General features: G+C 30.8%; 1 protein-coding gene across 4 annotated transcripts in view; it reads left to right on the top strand.

The window, feature by feature from the left end:
• Positions 1-24033, top strand: part of LOC121119657 (uncharacterized) — a 353492-nt gene that overhangs the window by 49600 nt on the left and 279859 nt on the right. For 2 of the 4 annotated variants that reach the window (XM_071889787.1, XM_071889783.1), the window contains exon 2: positions 6705-6844. The exons of the other annotated variants lie outside the window; for them this stretch is intronic. In XM_071889787.1, the coding sequence (XP_071745888.1) occupies positions 6842-6844 (3 nt within the window). In that variant the 5' untranslated portion in view covers positions 6705-6841. The remainder of the gene's footprint in view (positions 1-6704; positions 6845-24033) is intronic. 4 annotated transcript variants of the gene reach the window in all.

Below are 24033 nucleotides of genomic sequence, written 5' to 3' on the forward strand. Positions count from 1 at the left end.
ATTGAAGCATAAAAAAATGAATTTAAATATTAATCTCAATTACAACCCAATAGGTCAACCAAAAAAAAATAAGTAGGGCACCAAATTGATTGCTATTTTTGACTACTCAACTATAATGAGTGGGGTTTAATTTGACATGTTCCGATATATAAAAACGATTAGGAAATTTTCCAGTCGAACCTACATGTTATTTATCAAGTCGAGTAAATGACACTTGAATGTGATGGAAGAATTTTCATTTGTGCACTTCAAGCTGTTGGGCGTCTCCAGGACCACCCTCTACGCCGTCAGCAAGTCTAAGAAGTTGGAGAGAAAGAAGGGTTCATTCAAAAAGGCTAAACTGGACCCGGAGGAGTTAAAGAAAACAGTCCATGAGGACCCATGAAAGAGATTTTGGTGTTCCACACAGGGCTGTCAAAAAGGGGTTAGAAAGAGCCCCTTGAGTGTAGGGAGGCAACTTTTGACACCAGCAACCAAAGAAACCCATCTCTTCCTTTTATAAGACTCTTTTGATTATATTTTTTTTAATGAGTCTTTTGAATTCTTTTTAACTCTTTTTTGACACTTTAGCCCCCCTACAACCCTACACCTTCTTGGGTGCATGTCTAGGGAAACCCCTGCAGTGTCCGTCATCCAAACACCAAGACCCTCAAAACTACTGTCAACCAGCACTCCATGACAGAGGACTACATCTCCACCGCCTGCAAACCATCATTACCACTAAGGGTGGTTACATTAATAATTCAGAGCAAAGACAAACATATTATATTTTTAGTTATGTTGAAATTTTGTTGTTAATTAACAAATTATATGTTGTTGAAGTCTAAAATTCAAAGTGTTCAGATTTTAATGTACCACTCGGTATAAAACTGAAAAGTAACAGCAAAGTAACATGACTTTTAAAATGGAAGGTATGTGTTTAATTGTTAGTGGTTTTACAATAGAGATTTACAAAAGTCTACATTTAAAAAATTAGCTCTTTGTTACACAAGTATATTTTTTCCAAAATTAGCTCTCCATTAAAAAGATTCGATTCTTTAACTTTTGGTGCCCCATAAAATATTAATCGTAGAGGGATTATGGACCCTATTGCCCCTGCTACCTTGCCACTGTATAGGAGGTATGTATTGAAACCACAGGCTGTCAGTTGAGTAGTAGTATTCTTCTTTAAAACGTTTATGGCAAGAGTCTCTCTAGATGCAAAAAAGTTGATAAAAATATGTACCATTGGAAAATACAATGTATAGACAATCATATTTTACTCGATATTAATATATGTACGTACTTTTTTACATAGATTAGTGTAATGGTACAGGCTTTAGTCGTCCACTACGTCATTCTATTCCGGAAGCTCCTCTCTCAACCAAAAACGTTCATTCAAAAGTTTAATCTTACTTTGTTCTACTATTATACGCTATAACAATCAATAAGTACAATAAACATACATTTTTATTGTTTGTTCTTTGAGGTTTAATTCCTTTGTCCCACTATCATTAATTCCCTCCATTCAAATCCTCATAATAATATATATTTATATGTACATTATATGTATATACGTAATTAAATTATATTTCAACATAGTAATACGTCAAGGTTTTGTTGAGTGAATAATACTCCTTTACAAATGAAATCAAAAAATTTTAATATCAAATTACATTTAACATTCATTCATTTTTTTTTTTTTTTGAGAGGGGTGGGATTGAATAAAAGAAAAATCATTTTTATGATCGTAAATTTGATCATGGATAATTAAACATCTGGAAAAAAAATATTCACTTTTAAAGCACGCAACCTTTCCCAGGTGCCTGCATTTTTTTTGGGGGGTTAATTAAAAAAATTCAAAAATTATTTTTCAAATGTTAAATTTTTTCAAGAAAATTTTCAAAAATCTACAGGTATTCACTGAAAATTATTTTTTTAAATTTAAATTGAAAATTGAATTAATAAATTTTTTGAAAAAAAATTGAAAACTCCATAGTTCACAAAATATTAAATTTTGTGGAAAATTTCTAGAATCTACAGCTGTTCACAAAGAATGAAATTTTTTCGAAAAAATAATCTAAAATTAAATTTCTAATATTAAATTTATTGCATAATTATTTTAAAAATCCACAGCTATTCGCAAAAAATAGAAAAATTTAATGAAATTTCTAAAAATAAAATTTCAAGTAAAACTCAAAAGTTCAGTTTATTTTTTTTATTTTTTTTTTGGGTAGGGGAGGCTACAGTGTCTCCAGCCCAAACTTCGTAATACACCCCTGTTCTACTATAAACGTTACTGATTTGATTAATTATTTATTTAATTGTCAACTAGATAAAAATAAATATATATTGTATAGAAAGGGATTATTCTTCCTATACGTTAAATATCCCATCAAATTGTTGCCACACTAGTAAAGCAGTTGGTCGAAAGCTTAAACATTACATAAATTTCTATCATCAAACATGGATGTTCCCTTAAAAAATGTCAACCTTCCATGATGTTTAATAAGAGATCTTTCCTCCATAGTCCACTAATTAAGAAGACATACGGTTAAAAGTTAGATCTGAAAGGAATGGAATAAAATCCTATATGAAAAATAGCTCTTTCTTCCACCAAATTAAATCCTACTTGCTTTTGGAGCACTCTTTCAAGCTTCACCTTCCAAAATTGAAATTTTTGCGCAAAATCTTTCGACAAGTCCTCCACAGCTCCCATATTAATGACTTAATTACATATGAGGGTTTTCAATGGACGATGGGATAAGTCCCTGTCTATGCGTTCATATTCATCACTTTTAAACTACAATTAAATCTTCACCTTTACAATTGTTATTTAATGGAAGAATTATTTATCAAGGCTCTAATGACGAGGCTGTGTATCTAATGTCTATCCAGATGATAATACAATATGTTATGGGTATAGCGAAAATAAATAAACATTCTTTGTCGACAATGTATTCCTATTTTTAGGAACGTAGCATAATGAAGTGTACTTTGTTGTTTGTGAATATAACTTTTCACTGACGCCATAATATGGACTTATACTTGTAATTTTTATTAAATATAATAAACAAATTTCCAATAAATCTTGATAAAGCTTCATCAAATTGCTTTAGAAATGCTAAAAACTTAACACCTGTTCTAATTTACTACTTGATGCAGTGATCATTAAAAAATATAATATCGAGGTACTGAAAATCCATACGAAATTGCTAGATTTTGTTTGGTTCGATTTAGATAATTGTAGAAAATTATCTGATATATGCAAAGGTAATCGTTAATTTACAATCTACAGGGTGAGGGCTAAAAATTAGAATTCTTTTCAAGGCCATCTAGCCTCAATTCTAAAAGTTCAAAATTTTGTCAAGTCGCCATACGAAAGAGCTAATAAAAAACTACAATTTTATGTTTGTTTTATTTTTGAGCGATCAAAAATGTCTGAGCAACAAGAAAAACGTAAGAGGGTGTGTGATCTCGTCTACGCTTAAGTCGATCTCGGGTAAAAAGATCTTCACAGTGGACGCTGTTTGGAACAGGAAAAATGATAGCTTCTTGCCTAAATCAAGAGCTCAGGTCGAGGGAACCATCAAGACCAAATATCCAGCTCAGGTAATGACCCTCTGCGTCGTGGCGTCCAACGGTAGAAAGATGCCTCTCTACTTCTTAAAATCCAACGAGAAAGTCACGCTCCCAAGGGACAACTTTGTATTTACCCAAGACAGCGCCGGCAAACAAGTCAAAGAAGATGCAGCATTTCTACGGAGAGAACATACCTGCCTTTGGGCCGGCAGACTTCTTGCCTTCGTACTTGCCCGACGATAATCCCATAGACTTCTCTGTTTGGTGCGTTTTGGAGGGTAAGATGAACAATACTTATCACCCAACCGTCGATTCCCAGAAGCCTGTGATCACGGAGGAGTGGAACAACTTGTTCTGGACTTCATCAAGCCCAGCTGTGCTTCTGTTTCTCCCCGTATTGAAGCCATCTTTCAGAATGGTGGGGGACACAATGAATAAAAAGTGTAGAAAATTGTTAAATTATAAACATTTGCTTCAAAAGTTTGCCATAAAAATGGCACAAAATAAAATTTTGTGGAAGTGAAAACGGCGTTTAAAATTTTCTAATTCTTGAGTCCTCACGCTATACACAATGTAATCAAGACTGTATGATGTACATACGTAAACATTATTACCTAAATATTTCTAATCCAGTAATACAATTTTCATTTGAGACCATTCTTGAATGTTTAAGAATCACAAATCTAATATGGACTATTCAGGAAGGGGTAATAAATCTCAATCCTTCGATGTTGATATAGATACAATAATAAATTCAATATTTAATAAAGGGTCAAGCTGGGTCTAAAGACCATCGGTTTCAAGTGCGCCAACACATTAAGCAGCAGTATCCAAGTATCAAATTGAGAATTTTTACAAATTAAAAAACTTGTAATAAGAGGTAACCGACACTAAGTTGTTGTTTTATCTGTTTCTTTTACCTTAACGCCTAATACAGGTTTGTCTAAATTAATTTACTTTCTTTTTAATACAGTAACTTTTTTTTATCAAATAACAATAAAAAAAGACATATGCTAATCTCGTCTTGATTTTTTAAAATAGTTTTTACATATTATGAATCAAAAAATAAATGAGGACTTCGCAGGAAGAAGCATGCAATTTTCTTTAGAAAAAATCTCTTTCCAACGCAAATATTGTGACGAAATATATACTGTGTACAAATATTAGTTATCAAACTGTAGAATAAACATTAACTCGGAAAAACACAAAGCATTTTCCCTTTTTTTAGCAAGGTGTAGGTAATTGAATAAATTATTGTTATTTGAGTACATTAACTATTTTAAAACTCTTTAAAATAGTTGTGTCCAGGTAATATACGATGGTACATATTTAAAGGTCGTTTAGATCCCAAATTTAATTATATCAAGGGCATTTTCTATTTACAATGTACATATCTTATATAGATATATAATTAAAATTGTAGGTGTCTTTTATGAGTGTCCACACCTTAAGAGGGCTGAAACTTTGCATGGGTGACTCTTTGAACCTAGTCAAGCTTATTCTATAACCAAAAAATATGTTTGGGAGGTCAAGGAGAATAGATAGGGGTTGAGTTATGAATCAAAAAGGGATTGGTGTCTCAAAAAAAACAACCAAAAAAACTATAAGAATAACAACAATTTAATCAAACCAAAAAAGTTATCGGGAAAAAAATAAATCGGTGTATATTCACTTCTGTATTTTATTCATGTACATTAAAAAAAATGGATTTCCAAAGGAATATTGTATTCGTAGATAAATTTTGTTTGTAGAGTTTTGTCTCGAAATTTGTTTGCATATATATTTAACACATAAAAATTGATTTTTATGTGTTAAATATCCGTCATTTCATGAAAAAAAATCAATTTTTAAGAATAAATGCCGCAAAATAGACATTTTGCACATAAAAATTATAAATTTTAACACTTTAATTTACAGTATTTTCAATTTCCTAAACAATTAAAAATATAATTTTTGGAAAGTTATTTGAAATTTATAATATGATTTTTTTTTAAATTCCTAATAATACATTCCATAAAATATACGAAACGCTATATTGTAATGCTATTAAGAATACCATAAAACTAGCCCACACTGATGGGGTCTTAACGTTGAGAAGAAATAGCAAATACTATTGTCATTGCTATTTCCCACTCCTCTTTGGCCCGAGAAACGAGTGCCCTCAGTACAAATTAGCGGGACTGTTCAAGTTATTTCTATATATGGATACCAGGTGGTCCATTGAAATCTGAACTCTTACTAATTCAATAATTATTGAAGGTTGAGTGATTGAAATTTATTCCTATTTCGATATATTAAACAAACTTGAGCTCTCTTACTTACATACATGTCGAAAAAAAATAATTGTTATGTATATCTTATATAGTTAGATATTTACATATAATTTGAGACATGAAAAAAACATGATATGTTTCTAAAGAGTTTACCTGTGACGTCATTGATAATATACAGTGTATTCAGTTATGTCATGGATCGGTCTACATCTTCTTCTTTTTTTTTTTTTTTTGCAAAAATCTTGCTTCAATTTTTTTCCCAGACTTCCTTGCTTTCACTCTCATGGCCGAATGTGCTAGAAGCATGATTTGCAATATTTTTAAAAGTCAACAGGGCGTTGACTTTTAAAAGAAACAATCAGCATATATTACAGGTAAACCTATTTAACTCAAATAATATTATTTGTCTGTCATGTATTTGTGTACCATATGACTCCAAGTTCTATCCCCTTTGCTTTTTGATACAAATAGTCTTAATTAAACAATCACTTTTGATTAATGTTGCTTCTTGTAGAAACAAAAAGACTTCTAATTTAACCACAAATTACTTTTTTAAGGAAATAAATTGTAGTCTATGTACATAGGACATATAAGTCTTCCTTTAACTAATGCGTTTTTAAATCTGCGTTTACTACAAATTTACCAGTCTAACATTTTTAATACAAGTGATCAAGCCAAACATGGTTAATAGGTTTTTGACATTTTTTCAAATGGTCAAAGTTTATTTTATTTTGAAAAAAAATAAAAAAATAAGCAACTAATTAGGTAGTTTTGACTTTTAAAAAATCCATGAATACCTTATACTTACATAAATACTTTATTTAATGTATATGCTCCTAAAACTAAAACATTTCACCATCTTCATTCCAGGAATGAGTGAGAAAAAACTAAACTTTTATTACCTTCTACCTTGATTAGGCTTTCTTCATCTATCAAGAAGCAAAATAAGACTTCTTCCTAATTTTCTACAATACCTCATTCATCAATATCAAGAGCACAACTTCATAATGGTAAATATCTTTTTAAAACGTTAGATGGCGCTTTTAACACAAGACAGATTGCGACACCTATTTCATTGTTTAATATATATTATGATAATGTATTTTGTTCAATACTAATATGAATAGGTTCAATATATTATTTATGCGTATCTAAGGGTCCGCGATTCTGTAAAATTCTTATTAAAGTACGAATGATAAAACCAATTATATAATTTTTCTATATAATTAGGAATTTTTTTATATAATGTAACTATAGACATAGGTTGAAACAAGTTTCAAAAACATAGTTTTGATCTAGTTTTGACACAACTAGAGTTTAAACATAATATCTTGCACCCTTGGATATAATTATATTATATACAGTTAATTTAAAAGGACTTTCCTGGGACTGTGTATATAAATATTATTGCAATTAATGCGTAACTCACACAAACAGATTCCAACTGAATCTCAAGTTGTAGATCTAGAATTTTTGATTATTTATAGGTTTATAAGTTCATGTTGTGTAATAATTATTAATTTAAAGATTAGGGAATTTAATTAAAACACACTTTGTTTATAATCATTAATCATTCATTTAAGAAGTAAGTACCTTTTTTCCAATTTTTACATTTATTTAAAAATATTTTTTCCCTTGTATTATTTTAAGAATTTATTTTATGATTTGAAAGATTTCGACAAATATTATCAATGCAGACAGGGATTAAAGAAATATCCTTTCTTTGATTTGAATACTTAATTCAACGAAATAAAAAAAGTTTCATACACAAATTTCAACACTTTACCTACGTATTATTTTTGGTTTTCTTTCATTTCCCTCGGCAGATCCGTTGTTCTTTTAATTCTTCATATATATTCAACCAGTATTCCTTTCTTATAAAAAAAAATGATATTGATCTCTCGACCATCCTCGAGGTATTATCTTTTTATTAGTCCTTCTCACGTACATGACTGACTGTATTTTTGCTATCAAGGCTTCTATTTTGAATTTTTTTTTTCCGGCGACTTCATGCCTTTGAAACTAGTCAATCACCCTTCGTCATTATTCAGGTCCTTTGTTTTTGTAACATCTTCTCCACTTCGTTAATTAATTTACCGAAAGGATGTTCATAGGAGGAAAAGGTGCTTTGAATTTTTAATCACCATTGCTGATTTGTTAGTGTAAAGTGCAGATGTAGTCATTCGATATCGGAACCACTTTTGTTCATAAGAAGTAAAAATTTCCCCAATACTGTTTTCGGATCCCCTTTAAAGCCTAAGATTCTCAGTCTACTCCAACCCTTTTAAACAACTGATGCACCACTGTCCAATCTCTGAGTTTTCCCCCTCTTCAATACGTCACATATTGTTTTTGAGGGTTATTGCCCCTAGTAAATAAAGAATAGAGTCGGTGGGTAGATGATTTCTTTGCTATTCTTCATTTATTCCGTCTAAATTAGGTAGGCATATTGCATAGCCATGAAATATAATTATACCTATTTTTTACTGAATGAATTCAATATGTAAACTAAAGTATTTTAATGTAATTTATGTGGAAATTAACATTATTTTAAATTTAGTACATATTTTGAAGGAATAAAAAATCATTACCGTATCAATTTTATGTTGCATATGAAAGACTGATCCCACCACAAGCACTTCGTTCTAATTATTTTGTTCAAATCCCATAATTTTATCTATAAATGGTAATAATACAACTATATTTCAACATAATTATGATCCATTCAATACAAACTTCGATCATATATTATATGAGAATTAACAAACAGGGAGAAGTACAGTGGGTTTTTCCTACTTTTTCATTTTTATAACATATGCTGAATTTTAGTTACAATAATACTTATTTTTTCGTTCCTAGCCGACATAAATAAAACATAAATATTTTGGTCATAAAATCAAGTTGAATTTCAAAAAAAAAATCCAGGAATAAGTGGTTCCATGTATTCATCATCGTTCTACACTCAATTACAAAGTGAGTGGATGTCTCTAGATTGTTCCCACAAAAGAAACAATTTTTTTCTTCTATAAGCCTTGCCTGAGTACTACAAAAAGGGAAAGTGCTTGTAATAATTTCGTGATATTTTAACCAATATAATGAAATATCCGATCCTACATTCTGACAGATCCTCAACAAAACTATTGGCTTGAATTTTAGTCCTAGTCGTTCGATCTTTCTTTCAATCAACCTTAAGAAATGTGGTTTATCGTTTTCTACCATCAGTAATTCTCAAATTGTTTTGTTCTTCATTCCTTTCACGTAATGGAAAAACTATCTCTTGGGCCAAGTGCCCTCTTATCAACATCTATTTTTGTCAAAATTTCCCTTTTTCCAATTCTTTACTAAATGTAAAAAGCAGTTTTCAATAAAAAATATATCTACTAATTGATGAACTTATTATGCAATCAAGTATTGTATTACCATCCACAGGTTTTTGCCACTTCATTGTTGGTAAAACTTTTTTTGAAATTTCATTATTTTCCGACCAAAAGATACCCAGATGTCCTTTTGGAAACAAATGGCAAATAATTGAAGTGAAAAAGAAACCTGTCAAATTGAAAGAAACCCTCTTTTATACGAGGGTCATTTGAAAAGTCCAAGAAGTGGCACATATCGAAGTTATTTTTTCAAAAGTAGCATCTCTTTAAAGAACACACATTAACTTTCTGCCAGATCCGTCCATTTCTGTCGGTTTAACAGTCTTTTGAAGAAAATAAAAGTGGAGTCATTAAAAAAAAAAATAGACGAAAATGAATTTCGTGTGTTGATTAAAATTTACTTTATGAAAGGTAAATGCCTCAGGAGACTAAAAACAAGATTGAAACACATTATGTGGACTCTATTCCTTCAATTAGAACAGTAAATAAGTGGTTTGAATTTTTTTGGAGTGGCCGTATGGGCACAAATGATGCTGGCCGTTCTGGACGCCTTTTTGAGGTTGCTACTCCCGAAATCATTGATAAAATCCATGATATGGTGATGGATGACAGACAAGTGAAGGTGCGTGAGATTTCTAGAACTGTGGGCTTCTCTAGTTGGAACCCCATTTCCATTAACTTTGCAACCACAACTGCTGAGGTGATGAAGTGATGGAAAAGTACTTTTTTGTGGTCCAAGCTGGGGATTTTTTTTGCAGGTTGCTTTTCAAACGGTCCAATAACAATGACTAGTATGCACTTGTTATGATTTTACCCTTTTCCAGATAGTCGATGAGGATTATTTCTTGCGAATCCAAACGACAGTCGCATAATCTTTCCGGCCATTCCTCGATTCAAATTTTTCCAAGAGATGATTTTAACTAAACATAACCTCGATACGCGCCAGTAGTGCTATCTCTCAAACTTTGCAAGAACTTTTCAAATAATCCGCGTATATACATACCTATTTGGCTTTCCAAATAAATAGAAATATTGTCAATTTTTTAGCCTTTTATGTACAAGAGGTTTACACACTATGTACATTGTACAGGGATATATAGAGTCATAATAGCCTTGCATTAGTTATTTTAATGACCTTATTTCTTTTCATAACTACATCTTTATGTACATACATATTGAGAATAGAAGAAAACAGACTTAAAGTATGAATCTAATATACACATATATTTATATAAATTCATGCATTTAAAGTAGAATATACTTTCTATGTAAATGTACATACAATAAAATAAATTAAGTTTAATGGGTTTCAACCATTTGTTATAATAGATGTCGTTATTGTGGTTACTTCACGGCATAAATAAAATAAAGAAAACACATACCTAAGAAATTTTTTTTCTATTAATATGTAATCATCATTGGAATATGTATTAAAAATTATATGTACATCCTGTTAAATATTAAATATTATTGTTGCCCCAAGGACCATAATAACTTTTTTAATCCCAATTTCTCAATGGAATTGATATTACTCCTTGTATGTACATATATATATTAGGACTGGTACAGTAATGAGTTGTACTGCAGTTCAATTTGGTACTTTTTTACCCTCGGGACAGTACGTATATATATATATACTCACATATTTAAATATTTAGATAAATAACCAAAAAATTCTATATTTATCATTCTTTATTTGGTTTCTATATTGACTGTTTTTGGGATAGTTATGGAGTTATTTTAATCAATCATCTTCAAAAAGAAAAAATAATTACAGGAGCATACTATGCATCATTACTCCACTGAGTGAAGGCAGATTTTCTTCAAATGAAGAGGCAATCACATTCGTGAACAATTATTTGGAGAAAAAACGCGGGATACTATTTGGGAAGATTAAAAAAATGGGAGCATCGCTGGGAGATGTTTGTAGAGTTACAAGGATTCTATGTTGAAAAATTTATATAAAATTCAGAAAAATGTTTAGTTAGGTTCGAAATTTTTGAGACCACTCTCGTATATTCATAAATAAATACAATAAAAATATTATCCAAAAGAGATAACGACTTAAGAAAATGATGTAATATGTCCCAGTTGACGAAACCCCAGTGATATAGTTGTAGAAGAATTTAAATAAATTCCCATTTTAGCTTCACGATACCTCACAACTTCAGGTACATTATATCAACTGAAATAATTTTTTGGACTCCTACCGATATTGTGAGTACTAATTGGTCTTCTTTATTACCACATAACGTTCACAAGCTCATCTTTTTACAAAAAAAAATAAAAAATCAATTAATAATAATATTATATATCCAGTATATTTTTTTTATTTCACTCTTTATTTTTTTAAAGAAGTTAAGAATATTTAGGAATAATCATTTATTAAAGAATAAAATATCGCAAAACCCCTAGAAACTACATTAATTCCATAAAACACCCTTTTGCTATTATACCGTACCGAATAGTGTGAAGGGTGTACTGCAGTTTGTACTGAACCGTGGGCTAGGTGTACTGTCTCAAGCCTAGTATACATATATGTATATCTTTTTACGAGTATAAATGTTAATATAAGAAGTAATTTTGTACATAAAAATTCGGTAAATTATCATCCCATTTTTTTTGTTTGTTTTTTTGTTATTGATATTATTACATTATTATTATTATTATTATTATGGCCTTGTTGATTCCTAATGGAGTTGAAATTAAACTACAGGCATTGTTTTAAAGTATCCACATAAAACCATTTTTGCTTTCCATTCTACTGCTACATTCTAAATTATTTTATAGGCTTTGTGGATAGTAAATTAAGACAGGGAGTCAGGGAGAGCTAAGAAAAGAAAACATATATTAAAAACACATCAACTTTGATCCCCCAAATTAGTTTATTTATAATTTTATCATTTATATATATTACTAACGAAGGATTACCTGGCGTTCCTCGGAAAAGGAGGGAGATAGAAATCACAATGACAATGGTCAATATTATTCCTTGTTAATGCTTTTCGGTGCGGGCGAGCATTATAATATATGTATATTTTTTGAATTTAAAACAAAGATATTGTGTTATAAAATACAAATAATATACTGATATATATGCATAAAAAAAGTGTCTAGATGAGAAGTCCATATTTATTTTCGTCAAAAAATTTTCAATTCGAAATTCGGGAAGAAAATTACAAAAAACTTTTCATGTATTAATTTTGCAAAAAAAAGTTGTATATAAAATTTATTGGAATTGTATAAAGGAATATAAACCTACCAATATTTTATCATACTTGCAAAAATAAGAAAAGAATGTCGTCAAAAAGGTTAATCTCGATAACTTGTTCATTTTTCAAATATTACAAAAATTATATAATAAAATGTTCCAAAAGTTGATAATATTTAATTTAATGTTATAATTAAAAATTTTATGCACAAAATGCATCGATTTGTCACATTTCTTTTTTTTTTTTTTTTTTTTGAAAATTGACGTTTGATGAAAAAAGTTGAAAAAAGTTGGAAAATTATTCAGAAGATGACAGATATTTCAGATAAACATCGATTTTTAAGTGTCCAATTTATATTCAAACAAATTTTTAGAAAAAAATTTAAAAACTTTATTGATTCTAAGAATCCAATATTTAATCGGTAATTCATTTTTTTGCAACTAAAAATAAATCAAAAGTGCAATTTTCTTATTTTGCCCATAACTTTTTTTTTATTTTGAATAAATTTAGAAAACATTCTTATTCGTATAGTTTTTTTTTCGATGCCAGTCACTTTTTGATTCATAATTCAACCTCCTATCTAGTTTTCTTGAGCTTCAAAAAACAGTTTTTGTATTTTGGGTATAGGATAAGCAATCCTGCATTTTTTTTTGTGTCCTAGATTTAACAGTGAGGTAACCTACAAACGATACACAGGCTAATATTTCTCTAACCTTGGACAGGATTGGTAAACAATGACCTTTAGTTTGCATGTGGCACATCAAAAACGTTTGAATAAAGTGTTCAATATGTAATTTCTAAGGTGAAGTTTCTACATTTAAATTGTTTGAAGAATATAAAAACATGTGTATTGTATCTCTCAAATATATACTTTTCATGTTTAGAAATTTTGGAATACATTTTTTTTTTTTTTTTTTGCTGACATTAGTATCATTATTTATCTCTAAGCCTACGTGCAATACAAACGTCAGCTCTTAATAGGACCCACTTCTTTCTAGGTAACTAGTACCAACCATAAATTTATAACTTTTTGGGCAAGATACCTCTACACATATAGCCTGCTTAACATCACCATCTGGCAATCCAATTGTGGGAGTTTATCATTATTAAAAGAAGAAAAAAATTCAGTTACTGTTTTTATTTATTTTTTCAAAAAAAAAGTGACAGCCATCAATATGTGTTTACCACAATAAAAGACCATTATAAATGCGTAGACTTCTCAACAAGTAAAAAAAACTATTTTGATATTTGTTATTATATTAACATTTTGTTAATATAAAGTATGACTAAACGAGATTAAAAGTTATTGAATGTCGTATGTAACTATGGAAACCCCAGATGTGTTGGATTAACACTTTCTGAAAGATCCTTTGACTCCCTCTACTTTAATTATTTTTTTTACTCTGATATTAGCACCATAATTTAAGGAATGTCACGTCACATCAACTTTTATTTATCAGTCAAAATATTATACAACTTGTTTTAACAATTTGAGGTATCTACTGAGTGGGGCCCAAAACTTGTAACTAAATTACAAAAAATGGAATTTTTATGGAATATAGAAAAGATAACCCAAAACCAATTTGTGAAATGTTAAAATACGTTTAGTTATATTGTTATTCCGTATATCCTCTCTCAAAAGCAATAGCAAGCTCGACGTGCCGGTGAACAGACTGGCAGCACTTGACGATGAATGCAGTGTCCATAGCGTAGCACACAGGAGTGATGGTATCTCGGTACGAATCCAAATTTGGAAGATAGATGCGTTAGACATTCTTCTCTAAGACAATCCAAACAGCAAAGTCCAGGTGTATTCTGTCAGGGCTCTATGAGGGCCACATAGTGGGAGGCCAGAAGTCAGCGATCCTGTTGCTGCAAAAGTTTTGGTTCTTCTTGGCTGTATGGCCCTTTAATAGACTTAATAATGTTGTAAGCAGTTTGAAAGGCGATGCCAGCGGTTCTTGCAGCATTCTTGGCACTAAAACTGGCCTGGAGAAGATTACGCACGCATTGGGCTTATTTGTGCTTGCTCCGTCATTTTTACACTAAGAGACATGGGATACAAACAAAACTTGTTTATTTGTGCTTGCTCCGTCATTTTTACACTAAGAGACATGGGATACAAACAAAACTTGTTTATTTTTGTTTCAGCTGTCGTTTGGTGAGTAATGAAACCTCTTTATTAAAAATAACGGGTAGAAAATTTTAAACGAATGTTATTGCAAATTTTGTGTCCCCACTCTTTAAGATGTGTTCAATACTTCATCATATATCATGTCCTATTTTTTTTTTTTTTTGCTCAACGAATATGTCTTCAACTAATACTACATTTAGCTTTGTTACTTATTTTCGATATTCGTGCGATAAAACAGGTTCATGTCAAATCATGGGGAACATCTTAGACCCTTTAAATTTAAAAAAGATAATGTGCTAAATATTGATCTCATTAAACCAAATACTATTAAATATAAAAATGTGCTCAAGGAAAGTCCAAATAAAGTTCTAAACAAGTTAGTCAAAAAGAGATAGTATAAAAAAATGATTTTATGACTACTTTTCGATATAGCCCCCCTCTACTAAAATGTACTTTTTACATATTTTTGACCAAGATTCAAACACACGTAAAAAGCCTCCCTTCGATATGACCTTCTGGACCTCTATTTCTGTCATATACCAAAGTCTTTTCAATCATTTCATAAGCTCAGGTAAGAGATAAAAGTAGGATGGGCATAAATCTGAACTTTTTTTAGGGGGGAGGGGAATAAGATTGAAGTAATTTCCTAGCCATCCAACCTTCTGTTTCTCGACTTTTGTTAGCACGAGTATTATTCAAATGGAATTTAAATCTATTCCTATACTTCTCTCGTCTCTTTCGGCAAAAATGGTCAGTAAACTTTTGGAAACAGTTTGAATTAATTTTCTGATCCTTTAGAACCCAATACTGGTAAATTATGCCCAGAATAAAGAAAGCATCATCTTTTTTGTTCTTAGAGTTGTTTTACCCTTTTTGGGGATGCTGAAACCACTGAGCTGAATGAATTTTCAGCTTAATAGGATGCACAGATTTCGCCTTGGGTCACCAAAATATTGAAATGAACTCAATTTGAATTGTCGTTCTAAATGGCCACCTTGAAGCATGCGCAGAATCCAACGTCATCCGTAATAATGCTCTCCACAATTTCAATATTTTCCGAAGTTCGTACGGTACAGTTTCACGTTTTTCCTTTTCCTGATCCAATTGAGATTTTTCCAACCTTAAATTTGGCCAATAGCCTTGCTATTTGCCCCTAAGATAGAACTTTATCTTTATAAGCTTCATCTAAAATATTATGAACCTATTAGTTTATTTTTCACCAATGCAAAAGACTCAATTGTTCCTCCCTGGTGCTCAGATAAAAAATAAATTAGTAGGTTTTTATTTAATATATTATTAGTATAAAGTGTTTTCTTTTATTTCTATAAGAACATTTTTCTTTTTTTGTAAATACTGTTTTTTCAAAGTTAAATGGCAATTGCCATTCTTACTGGTATTACCATCGTATATTATAAATAAAAATATAACGATCATCTATATTTAATGATATGTTTTTTTCTAGCTTTTCAATTATTCTATGAAAATAACAATTATAATTTGTCAGAGGCAAAAGATCCGACGAAAAAATATCAATTTATCTAGAAGAGAAAAAAATATAATGGTGTTACTAAGTTCTTTATCGATATTTTTCGTTTATTTCTAAAAAATGGAAATACTTCGTAGGTACAAAATAAATTGTGAAAATAATTGCTTTGATAAATATTTGATGACCTTTTTGTCATGTTTCTACTCCCTGACCTATATATATGATAATAATAATAATGATAATAATAATATCTTCCTCTTCTTCCAATATATTCTTCTCCTCTAGAGACACACTACTTTTTTTACTACACATGTCTCTCTCTTCTTCTTCTATTCCTCTTCCCAAGGGTACATGCTTTTTAAGAGCTTATATATTTCATAATAATACCGTTATGCTGTTGTTAAGACAACAAATTTGTTGAGACGGGTAAAAAAAACATTATGCTAATAGAGTAACAGTTACTACATAGCTAGTAACACCTAATTACCACAACAATTTTAGGACCTTTGATGTTAATTTATTCATCATCATCTTCGAAAACGTAAAGTAAACTTTAGTCCACTTTTTTATTGTACTAGCAAAAGTTGCCTCGCATAATTTTAAGACAAAATATTTTTCAACCTTTGATCCTTCTATGCTGACCTTTCTCTTGCTCTTGTGGCTGTTGTGTTATCCCTACTTTTTTTCTACCATTTCTTCCTCTCAGCTGTTGTCTCTACCGCTCGTGTCACAGTATTTCGGATCCACTTTGCTTAAAACTCCAATTCTGTTTAGTTAATTTTGGAAGGGACCCTTGTTGCGGAACAGAAGAGAGGTGGCACTTCTGTTCCAGTAACTACTTTTGGCCTTGCTTGCTTTTGAGACATCGCAGGAGTAGATAGAAGGACGCCTTTGGATCCTGGACGTGGAGGGGAGGGCCTATTGGGTGCAGATGTTGTTAGAGGAGTCACTTGTGTAATTACAATATTGACCTATCCTTCGGGTAATCCTGACAGGCTCACCTGTGTACAATCCGTGGTCAATTGTTCCAAGGAGAGCTCTGATGATGAGAAAATATTAAAATTCACGTACCTTTTTTGTCTAATGTATTTATATTTATGTAACTGTATAATAATTTATGTATATGAAAAGACTAAATAACAGAATATTACAATCTTTTTCAATCATTGATTCCATTAAAATACAACAACCTCCGAAATGACTCAGGATTGGCTCCAGGAGCATTGCTACGACTATGTGTCCATGGATATTTGTACGCTACCAAACATTACTTGATCGACTCCATCGTCAAGCAAAGCAAGATTTAAATCAAGCTTTAGATTACAGGACCCGAATGGAGGCATTTATTGAAGCCAACAGAGTCTTCATTGAGTGAGATATATTCTCATAATTGTATCTGCTGTTCAGTTGTTGTTGTTTTTTTTGATAAATCTTAAAAATTCACAATTTTATGTTAATTTACTCCAAGATGGCAGGATTGGTTGTACCGTTGGTGAAGGCCTTGATGGTAAACAAGGATTTATGGACGGATCTGGAGTGGGAGTCCAAAGATGTCTCCTATTTTGTACAACCTTAATCCGATGGATTATTTTGTCTAGTGCTAACATGAGTCAAAGGTCCTCAAACAGAGGTCTTCAAATCACCAAAAAGTCCTGGATCGTATTTGTCAAAAGTGAAATTTGATTGTTTCTTTACTTATATTTGATTGGATTTTCCAATCGAACCGAAACATAATCAAATCATACATATAGAGAGTTTCAATGATTTTTTTTGGCTCAAATTAGCCAAAAGCTGGTTTGAGTCAAACCCTGTCCTCACCGAAACGTTTTCTGAGGAAAAATACAATATATTTATCCAATTTGGGCTTGTATCCACACGAGGCCAGTGATAAATAATTACACTATTAGTTAATATTTTGATGAAAATTGTACCCAAGTTGTTTTTGAGCCGGCAGAGTACTGCTTTTTTTTTAAATTCCGTAACTTAATTCCACCTGCAACCGAAAAACCTAGAATAATAAGTTAGGAACAATCTAAGTTTTGATAGAGGTGAGACTTATTTAGATTAATTTTTATTTTTTCTTCTTAACGTATAAAAAAATATATCCTTAAATTTCACATTTGCATTATTTAGTGATGGGATCCCGTATTTAAAAAAAGTTATGTCCCGGGATACTGCTCAAACACAGATTTCCCCGGGAAATGAGACACTCGAATACGTACCTATATCTTTGTTTAATGGTCAGTTATTCAAATATAAGATTAAATAAATGTATTTTTCCATCATGGATATCAAAAAACAAGACTTGATTCATTTGTTATATATAAAAAAAGCATATATAAAAATATAAGGATTGCCAACAAATATATATATATAATATACATATTATTATGGTAGATGGTACTCGTCTTCTTCACTCATTCTTAAAAAGGAATATATATATATATTCATAAACCGTTTATCATACGATAAAAATATGAAAAATTCACGAAAATAATGAGGGCCTTTCTTGAATATGAAAGCTCCAGATGAATGACTTTAATCTATCTCCCCCCCCCCTCCTCTCTCTTTTTCTCTCTTTTCCGAGCATCTCTCGCATATATTTATATGTGCTAGAGATATTGACCGTCCATCATCGCATCCTTAAATTGTCTAGGATCTTTATTTATTCTTTTTTAGTCCTCAATATATATATTTTATATAGAATTTGACAAATTATATAAGTAATTTATATTTCTTTATGTTTCTTTATTCACAAGGAGGGTTGTTTGTGTATTGATGAGGAACTAATAGCTATTTTGAAAGAGAGCACGGCGTTATTTCGCTGACATAAATAAATACAGTAGGGTGGGGTTTTCTTTCAACTTTTTTTTTACTTCCGATTAGCGTTGGATCGGAAAAAGTTGTAATATGGTTAGAATATAACCTTTGCAAAATCTCATTTTCATGCGATTTCATCTTTAAGTAGCACATATGGTTCATATTTTGAAAGGAAACAAAAAAAAATATTTGTCAAAAAAGATTTAAATACATCATTAATCATTATTTTGCACTAATTAATATTATTCTAATCTATAAAAAGATTTATGAAGTGTTTTTTTTCAAATGCTACCCTATTGGTCAAAAAAAGAGAATAACATAAGATAATTTGGACAATTCCTTTATGGAAATGTAAAAAAAAAATATGCGCAGATCATCAAATTTTAAAAACTTTTTTTTTCTTTTTTTGTTCTTTAGGGCGATTTTGTTTCCTACAAAATATCAAAATAAATTAATACAAAATAACTAATAGTGTTTTCTTCTGCAGCATAGGGCAGCAAAACGTGGACTGTTAATTAACACTTATTTTCTCATTACTATAAAAAAGTTTAGTTATTATTTTTTGATATTCTGTTTCTAATGTATTTTTAAAATAAACAAACTATACAAATCATTTAGTCTTTTCATTATCATAAGCGAGCAAAAGGCAAAAGGCAGCACATCTCAGATCTCTTTGATGCTGGAGTTGATGTAATGAAGATTAATAACATAGTTAAATGTTCTAGGAGCCTGGTTTTCAAGTTGGCCAAGATGAAAAAAATTAGAAAAGACCTCTCCAGGATATGGAGGGCATAAATAAAGGGGGATACGAAGTTTTTGTTATGTTTGGAGAGGAATATAAAGGAGGATCCTACTACGTCGATGAATAGTCTCGCCAACGACTTCTCTGTGGCTGCAAAGACCAACAGATGGTTATAGAGACCAACAGGACCTCACACACAAATGTGGACTCTCTGAAGTCCTCCATATTTGCTCCATGGTACAACTTGTCAGAGGAGTTTGTCATAAACTCCAGCGTTGCCTTCAGGCGACGTGTAAAGGCTGTGATTGATAATGAAGGTGGACAATTAGTATGCAAAACATTATTGTAAAAACCTGTCTATATGATTTGTTGCCTATTTTTGAAAATAAAAAATTATTTATCTATTTCTAAATCCATCTCTCAAGTCCACGTTTTGCTGCCCTACCCCGTATATTGACTAAGTACAGAGTTTTTGCCTTTTTTCATAAGTTGATTGAGATATGCGAGCTAAAAATGACCTCGTAGGACAATACAATTTTACATAGGTAATTTTCATACCATGTGACAACTTTTTTGTACTAGCCGAAACCAAAATTCGAACGACAGTTGAATATCAAACTACTTTAATATATTTTGTTGTAAGATGACGATGTTTCTTATCCTTTTCTCCCAATCAAGGTTAACGATATAAATTGGTTGAATTAAAATTAGCTCCTTGTAAGCTTTGAACAATTCCCAACACTTATAGAAAAGTCATGCCATAGTGTGGAAGGATTAGCCAACAACTACCAAAATGATTTTGGAACATTTTTTCTGTGTTTTCTTTAATGAAAGGCAGCGTGATAAAATAAATGTATCGACTTGACAGGTGTTGGCTTTGTTTTTGTTATTGTTTTATTGCAATCGGTGTTTACTTTTTTAATAACGTTTTAACGTCTTATGTTGCAGATATTTACATGGATAAAAAATAATACTATTTCCTGTCTTATTTATTCAAAGGTATTGCAAGATTAATATAATAAGTCAAGTTTTCATGCATTTATAATATAAGATTTGATGTATTATTATTTGGAAAAATAGATGTTGATTATAGTAAAATTTGGACAAATATTGATCACACTTTGTGTGATCAATACAAAGTGTATTTATTCAGTTCCATCCAGTCTTAGGACCGGTCCTTTCGGTCCTTGAAATTTTTCCTAAAAATGTAGTAAGAGCAATGCACATATCTTGCAAAAAATATTTAATTTTACTTATATAAATATGTTTATTATCTATAAATATATATACTAACAGAAGGTGTTGCAGTGCTGAATAGAAGGGAATAGTAACAAAAAATGAATGTAGAAGAAAAGAGAAAGAGAGAGAGAGGGATTTTGAAATAAACAAAGGGAGAAGAGAAGAGGGAAGAGACATAGAGGACCGAAAACATATTATAGGAACATGCTTGTTCATTTTATACGTCTACTTGCTAAATTTCAGACTGATTTGTCTGACTATTTTGGAATCCGTATGCGGTAACACCAAAAACAGACTTATAAATATATATGAGATATCTTTTTAAAAAAATTGGGGGTGAGAAACTTTAAAGAAGTGTCATATGCATTTCCAAAAAAAGAGAGCTTTATTATATTAAAGAATAATTTAAAAAAGGAAAAAACACTCTCAATGACGTCACGGGGGATCGATTTTACCTACTCCAAGAACCGTCAAGTGGGATTGACTGTATGGGACCAGACTGCACCATAGTCCTCAACCCTAAATAAGGACCGACACAACACTAATCACACAGTATTGGTGTTGCCGCTTGGCTTATAGCTTTGGCTCTTTCTGGGGCATCCATAGCGTTACGTCCACTGAAAATAAGCTACTTTCTACACCTACGATAGTAAGGGTATCCTTTTTGATGTATACAATGTAGAACATACTAATACGACTCTACTCTCTATTTCTTCAAATAATCTTATCAACAACGTGTCTTAATTCTCCAGTAGTTAAGTACTACTACTTGTATTTTTTCTTCTCTTTTGCGGAAGAAGAAATATAAATGATGATGAAAAGTTTTTTGGTTTTTTTATATATATTTGCTGCCTTTCCTTATGACAACTATCTTTTGATACTGCTTTTTATTCTATGTTAGATACCTGAAGGACTAAAATAAATAAATAAATCAGAGTTTTTCTTTCTTTCGTTCTTTTAATTAGTAACTGTTTGATGTTTTTAAAACATTTCTTACTTTTATTCTTCTTTTACTTCTTTCTTCTTCTTTTGATACTTCCTCTTCACTTCATTGATAAATCCATGTAATTCAATTATTTTTTCCACATACGTACATACAAGAATTGGATGAAATAAAGACGTTGAAAAAAAGAACTGTTTTTGTCAGATCTTTTTCTAGAAGATCTCACACAAACATAGGCTTACAAATATAATTATATACGGTGATGTTATTAGTGTAAAGATGTGATGTCTTAACATTGAAGCAGGGTAAAATGATAGACATTTGTATTCTTTACCATCCATCAGCAAACGACTCTCATAGATCCTTTAAAGGCATTGCTAATTGTAGTTAAAGTTTAAAAAAATCGTCATAGTAAAATAATAAAAGAGGTAGTATTTGAAAGACCATTTCGGAAAATGGAATCAAATAAAGCCTCAGTTACCAAATGGAGGTTCTAAACTATTCTTGTGTATGTCAACATATCCTAAAAATGTGGGTTAAAAATAATTAATCAATCACGATATTAGACTTATGAAATATTGGGATTTATATCATATACGAGGGTGGTCTGAAACGTTTCCGACCTCAACGTGAATGTGGCAGTACTCGTAAATGAAAGCTAGTTACATGTATCTAGCATCCGTTGACAGTTACTTGACAAAGTTTTAGGCATTTTGGACGTGAACTTGTTATGTAAAAGTTGTTTGGTGAGATGAAGTATTTTTGTGAAAATTAACAAAATTGAGGATCGAGCTGTCCTTAAAATATTTTTTTTTGAAGTATAATCTTTAAAAAGATTAAAAGAATAGTAGATTATACGTATAAAGGCTTATTGTCTTAAAATTTAACGTGTCGCGTCGGAGTCATTTAACCAAAAAACAAAAAGTATCTCGTGACCAATTATTTTGTAGAGAAACACCCCCTGTACTATTTGAACGTGTTACAGAGATTGAAGCATCATTGCAGAAGTGTATACAGTTACAAGGAGACTATGCTGGAAAAAAAAATTAGGAAAAATGCCTCGTATCTTTGTTAGATACGAAACTTTTTCAGACAATCCTTGTATATGATGTAAAAAAACTCATTAAAACATCTTTTTTTTCTTGATATTTATTTAAGCTTCTTTTTGTGTTAAATTGCTACAAATCGGTCAATTTTAGTCCATTGAAAAAACAATTCTTTTTTTAATTTTGTAGTTATCACTTTTACAAACCCATACGTATGTAACATGACGTATATTATGTAACACATATGTGATATGATGTCGCTATTATTATTTTAATTTATATTTATCGCACGTCAAATAAAAAATGATAAATTTATTCTTAATAGTTCTCCATAATATTATCATTCTAAAATGAAGAGGTTCTGGGATTCGATAGGTTTCTTATGTATAGAAATGAAAATAGAACCATCAATTGGTATTTCTCACAATATATTATCTTTATAATTGTTTTTTTCAAACATTTACCTCGAGTTATCCATCTCATATAAATAGATTATAACCTTTTTTATTTGTAAGAATAAAAGTAACTAATGTACCCCTAAATTTAATTTTAAAAACTTTATCGTGGGAATAACCAACTTTTCGTTTCTTTTACAAAAAAAGAAATATTTTAAGTTGCAAAACCTCTCCATTTTGAAAAGTAGGATTATTTTGTTTCGTAGATCATAATGTGCAGATTATATATACATATATATAGGCTCTACTATGTTTCAATTCTCTTTTATTATTATAAATGAATCTAATGACACAGAAAACTCCAGATAAATACCATTTCTAGAATTGTCCAAATAAGAGGGATTCCCAACATATAAAGAAATCTGCGCCCTGTAGGAGGGTCGTTTGAAAACACCATGCAAAGTCCAAGAGATGGCACTGCTGGCGCGTATCGAGGTTACATTTAGTTAGTAACATCTCTTGAAAGAACACACACTAACTTTCAGACAGATTGGTCTATTTCTTTCTATTTGGCATTCGTTTGAATCTGGAAATCGATCAGAAAGATTTTGGCGACTGTTTTTTGGATTTGCAAGGAAAAATCCTCATCGAATAACTGGAAAAGGGGAAAACTATTACAGGTGCATATTATTCATCGTTATTGGGTCGTCTCAAAACCGAGCTGTAAGAAAAATACCAACGATTGGCCCACAAAATGTCCTTTTCCATCATGACTATGCACTAGCTCACACCTCAGCGGCTGTGG

This window comes from Lepeophtheirus salmonis, chromosome 6, assembly GCF_016086655.4.
Source record: "Lepeophtheirus salmonis chromosome 6, UVic_Lsal_1.4, whole genome shotgun sequence".
NCBI classification, from domain to species: Eukaryota; Metazoa; Arthropoda; class Copepoda; order Siphonostomatoida; family Caligidae; genus Lepeophtheirus; species Lepeophtheirus salmonis.